General features: G+C 33.6%; 1 protein-coding gene across 1 annotated transcript in view; it reads left to right on the top strand.

Moving 5' to 3' along the window:
* The first annotated feature begins 513 nt into the window (after positions 1 to 513).
* LOC126978662 (aldo-keto reductase AKR2E4-like) overlaps positions 514 to 6,000 on the top strand; it is a 28,678-nt gene continuing 23,191 nt past the window's right edge. The window contains exon 1 of the mRNA XM_050827653.1: positions 514 to 683. Coding sequence (XP_050683610.1) covers positions 576 to 683 — 108 coding nt within the window. The 5' untranslated portion in view covers positions 514 to 575. The remainder of the gene's footprint in view (positions 684 to 6,000) is intronic.

The following is a 6,000-nucleotide window of genomic DNA, read 5'->3' as shown; positions in this document are numbered from 1 at the left end:
CCTATAGACTTTTCTTTTAAACAAAAATCGAATAAATATGTTGACTATACTAAATTAATGATTGTTAATATTTGCAGTGCATATATTACCAATGGTGTGTTTAAGGCACTGATCATAATAGAAGTATAATAAAAAAAAATTTTTAGAAGTTCAAAAAATATATTTCAACGTCTGGATATAACAACCATATCTTTGCTTATTCTCTGTATGAAAATGAAGAGCGGGTTTGGTTTAGGGGCCCGAAGTTATTGCAATTAATACTACGTTAACCCGGTCCTGGTGACAAGTATCGCGAGACACATCACACTATATCGATCTCCCTTCTGCTCACATACACCCACACAGTACTTATACAAACACTACGGGGCTCTGTAGGCGAAGCGACTAAGTCTTCGTGACGACTGCTGCTCTGCATGACGTCATCGCACACTAAATATATTACATTTACATACATATATTACATACATTTCTCTGGTCAAAATACAAATCATCATACGACGGGGCGTACTCACGTCGAGTGGACGCACGAGTTTAAGAAAGAGTTATTAGAAAGTGATTTGAAAAAAGATTCATCGATGGTGGGGAAGATCGTTACCTTCCCTAAGATATGTGTGAGGGAAGCGATGGCTGTTGCATGCGTCATGCTCGTGAACGGGCGCTGCTTTGGTCGGTCCTGTCTACGGGTATTTTTATTTTTTATTTATTGATATATAATATACCATTTTAAGTAATTATATTAACTTATTTACAGTAAGAAATATAATATGTAGACAACAGAGAAAAATTCAATGAAGTACTTTTTTGGCTTCAGTTTCAGTTCATTTTATTATGTTTGTATATAGCAGATATTATATAGATATTGATCAACAGTGATTTAATGAACGGTGGTGAGTCGTGTGGCGGAAATATATTAAAACATTTCTGCCACCTGGGAAGTATTATACTATCAACACATTCACCCAGATATGGAACAAAGCAATATTACCAGAGGGAATTGAATCCGCAAATCGTAGCGTCCACCTACCCTTCACCCCACATTATCACATTCATAAATAACTCTTGTAACTTAATGTAATTAATTATAACATGCTGCGCCTGATAGCAAGAATCCACCGTGAGTGATGAGAACACTTAGAATAAACTAGCATGTAGACAACCTGACAGCCCAGTAATGCGTGAGCACTTGAATTGTCAATGTGTGCGTTAGCTGGTCTTTTGATATTTAAAATACTAAGAACCTAATACTAAGCGTGGGTGACTTTCAAGGACTTGTCAGTCAAACTCGGTTATATCAACTAAAATTTGCTTATCTTTTTTAACTCACTGTATGTTATGCTATGTTTGTCTATAGTCTGTTACAACTAGCACTAGTATGGTATATATTGTTTGTATAAAAAATATGTGTTATTTATACCCCTAAAGGGGAACGTGAACGGGTATCATGTACCAGGGACACATGATCTGCAAAGGCTATCTGTGACGTATTGTATTAATCGCGAGCTCACTTCTGACATTAAACAGAGCAGTCACGCTGCGCGATGTGCGTGCAGGATGCAAGATGTGACGCAACGCAAATGCCGGCATTGGGAACACATCTTGCATCCTTGTTTCCCGAACACTACAAACATGTTGTGGTCTAAGAGCTAGTGACCATATAATATATCCGACTAATAACTCGTTTCAACATTTCTACTTCTTATTCAAAACCTCGCCTTGATGAAATTTCCACTTCTGTCATGATGTCTGAGGCTCAGGCCTTTCACAAGGCCACAAAATATGTAATATGTTGTAAGGTCACTACGTATGCTTACGTATATTATATTTCTTTTTGGAAGAGAAGGACTAATTATTATTATATATGAACCACACCAGCGTGTTGACACAACCTTGACTGTCCTTCACCTTGCTCAAGAAGTTTAAAGAAATTTTTACTTGAAAAATGCAGTGAACGAGCGACAGTTCCCAGCTGCTGATTGTTGGATATCTTACGGATGTAACAAATGCTGTTTCTTCATCCAGAATGAATATATGTCTATTATAGCGCTGAAGGAACTTTGTTTGTCCCACAACAAATCATTAAGTTGGTTTTATTACTTGCTCTTTAATGAACACTTTATAGTTCGTAAGCTCTTCATGCTTCATAACATTCATCCAACACCGACATGTGTCATGTATTCCCAGTCTCCATAGTCAGAAAGTATCTACGAATTAAATTGCACAAAACGATTGTATGTGTACAAGTGACGTATATCGTCCAGGCAATGACGTTCAATACATATGGACATATCATTCGCAGTCTGACAGCGGAACGGGAAAAGTGTGCTTAAAGACAATATAAGCACACTTTTCTCCTTAGTCGTGTGTCGACTATGTGTCAATCAACAAGTCTAAGTGTGCTATAAAAAGTGCTTAAATAATACATTAACGACTCAAGAAAAGATGGTGTGACTTATCACCGGTAAGGTTATTTCATTTATATAAGATTAATATGCAAAAAGTGAAAGTAATTTTACAAAAACGAATATTTTTCGATTAAATATGGTACAATTATTGACAAATCCCCAGACAAGACCCGCTTGTCAGAATGGGACAGATGAAAGGACACAGTCAGAAATGAAAACAATAGAGTCGCTCTTTTTGACAAACTTCAAAAAAAGAGTTGGATCTCAATTTCCCTTATCTCAGAACTTTCGACTGGGTGAACCGATTTTGATAATCCTTTTTTTATTTGTAAACAGCGGCTTCCCGTGTGGTAAAACCATAAAAGTCTTAATTTACTATAAGTATGTTCGCAACAAATTTACAAATAACTCAATATCGCGCCAACCGATTTCGGTAATTAGTTTTTTTATTGGAAAGGATATACTTCAAAGGTTTGATTAGGTTCTCTCATTAAATAACAATAAACGTTACAATAATTAGATTTATTAATTAGATTGTATACAAATACGCAATTATTTTTATACTTTTTAGTGCATATTACATCTATTGTTTTGAAATAGTGTTTTTGAAGTCAGTTGTATTTATGTTAAAAAAAAATTTAAAGGCCTAGTGAACAATGATTAGTAATATTGTTTAGTGTGAACGTGAACAATTACATACTAGTGCTATTAACACCTTATCACGGAAGTATCGTTACCTAGTGATAAACGATACTTATGTACATCGCAAATATGTAAAAGCTAATATTTTTCAGCTTTACCGTACACGAGATAGTGAAAGAGATTTGGCGCCAGTTGGTAGAGAGAGATGTGAACAATTTTACAAACCAAATAAGTCGAGTGGCATTTGCTCGAATCACTTCCTCGAGGTTGATTTATATTATATACTATTTAAAAATTCATGCTCATTAAGATATGATAAAAACTTTTAAATATTAAAAGTATTGAAATCTCTTTCAATATACATTGTCAATTTTAAAGTCCAATTAGCCATATTTATAATTTGACAAAAGCTGTCATACCAAGATATGTCGGTGTCCACTTACACTACATATACCAAAAAGATATCTAAGTCTTAAAGACAAATTTTATTTAATTCAAGGAACCTAACATTTAAATAACCAGTTTAACTAATAGTTTATGTGAATAAAAATATTATATTTGAGTATTAGTTTCTCTCATTAAAGGTTACCTTAACTTATTAAATCCAAATCCCTTTAGAACATAAAGAAGTAACAAATATAAAACAAGCCAATAAATAAACATACAAACTTTCCTCTTTATAATATAAAAAAGTAATTTTGATTAAAAACGTAAAAAACCTCCGACTGAACAGATCTTCATCGGAAAATAGGGTCAGACTGACGAACGTAAAACTTATAGGAACGCTCTTTTTCTTCTGGGTTTGAAAATATCTAACTGCTACTCCACTGATGTCACTGTCCAAATAGGGTTCTAAATTCAAAATACGCAGCTGAAACTGAAATAGTGTTTACATTGCTGCCTACTGACCAATAATATTTTAAACAACTGGAGTAAACGCAGAAATGTCATGTGTCGTCGGTGTCATTTGTGGTATGTGCCATATTTCGGCTTTTATTTTGTATGAGGTGCATTGTCTATATGTATAGAACGTCATTGCGTCGGCACCAATCCTTATCCTCCATCTCGCTTTCTCATAATTAGTTTAAACAACTTCTGATCACTCATGCGATCCTGTTACTTTGTACGTGCCGCACGCTTCATCACGCCCGTGCGTTTGGGAGTGCTGTAATTTCGACGTGTCGCTCGCGCTATTGTGCAATATTCTAGTGTGTTCTTATTATTATTATTATTCTAGACACTCAATCTATTAAAGAGATGTTTCGAAAATACAGCGTATTTTTATTAATTTTGGAACAATGTTCTTTATGGAAATGGAATCTTGCGGAAGGATATCCTAGCCGTAATATACCGGTACACGTCGGTAACGTTAAAAAAAGCGTAAGATTTTTTAAATATATTTAAAATAAATACTTTTTTGAACACATTTTTGTAAGATGTTATTTTGAAATAATTTTATTTAAAATTAGTTTTTTGAAATATACTTGTAGAATTTTTTTATTAAATATTTTTAAATAACATTATATTGAATGTTTTTCTTGGAAATAATTTTGTTTTTAATTTTACTTGCATATATTTTATTTTAAATACTGACCGGAAACTTTTAAATATTTGTTTTTAAACTTGAAGTTATTTTTTGTTGTTGTCCGTTGAAGTTTCACTTCTCCCACAGTCTTAAGAAACTCTTCTCTACAGTCATCCAATGAACATGTCTAGACGGGGCAATCATCGTTTTCGAGGTTCGGGAATGTCAATTATTAAGAATATGACTATAATATTGTTGCGGCGCTAGCGTCGTCATGTGAACCAACGATACTCCCATCCCTAGTAATCTCTTTAGATATTAGTAATGGCCGATAAGAGAAAACGAAGACTAACTTTTCATTGGAAGAAAAACACTAATTGAAATTAATGCCTAAAGAATACTATTCTTAATAAAAAGAGCGATGGATCAACAAAAGCGGGTCCACACTTGTCTCAGTCTCTACTCTGCTGCCAATGAATGAGTACCAGGCCCGGTATATCTCACAGCCTGCAAACAGGTTGAACTACTGGAGCGATAGAATCATTACTGCAAACTGTCTGATTGTTAACTTTATTTTTTCAGAAGGTTTTTATTCGTCAATTCTTATAAATGTTCAATTATCTCAGTGAAGACAGTTTTTAGTAAAAAATACGTTTATAGACAATTTGCATCTTTAAAAAAAAGGATTGTGTGATTTTATGAAACCACAGTAAAAGTGAATCTTTTTTTCACATTATAGACATTTAACAAAAATTTTTTGGAATAATATTCAATTTGGAGTATAAAAATCGCTTTATCTATCTTCATTGTATACTTGGAACATTGGAATGATAATGGGAAATAATAAAAGTAGACTAAGTCTCCAACTATATTATGATATAATAGTCTATACACTACACGGTCAGCTGCTGCGAACTAAAGGCGCCGCCCGACCGGAACGTCACGCGACCTGCAACACACAGACGAAAAAGTTTGCGACGATGTAGTAAAAGTTTCACTTTAAAAATTTAAAATTTGTTTAATCTTTCGTGATATATATGCGGTCCCAGCGCAAGTTGGTTAAGGTTTTTAAAACATACATACATATTTACAAAAATACATTGACGCCTATCTTCATCTATCAAGTTCCTCACATAATATACTAGTTCATTTATTCTCTAAATTAATATAATAACTAGGTCGGCTAAACTAATTTCTATTTTACTGTTAATACGCCTTGATTATTTGTTGCGTGTTCTTGACGGTACGGTAGACAATATATATGGAGTGTTGCTTGTTGTTGATCTATGTTAAAGTATCAATAAAAATAATATAAATTTAATATAAGTAATAATAATTTGTTCGTTCCGCAACATCTCGGCTCCCGCTAGGATTGGCGGTTATAATCAGTGACTAAATTTAAAATAATTTGTTTCAAAATGTCTCGTTTGT

Source organism: Leptidea sinapis, chromosome Z (assembly GCF_905404315.1).
Source record: "Leptidea sinapis chromosome Z, ilLepSina1.1, whole genome shotgun sequence".
Taxonomy (NCBI): domain Eukaryota; kingdom Metazoa; phylum Arthropoda; class Insecta; order Lepidoptera; family Pieridae; genus Leptidea; species Leptidea sinapis.
This window is presented reverse-complemented; position numbering and strand designations above follow the sequence as displayed.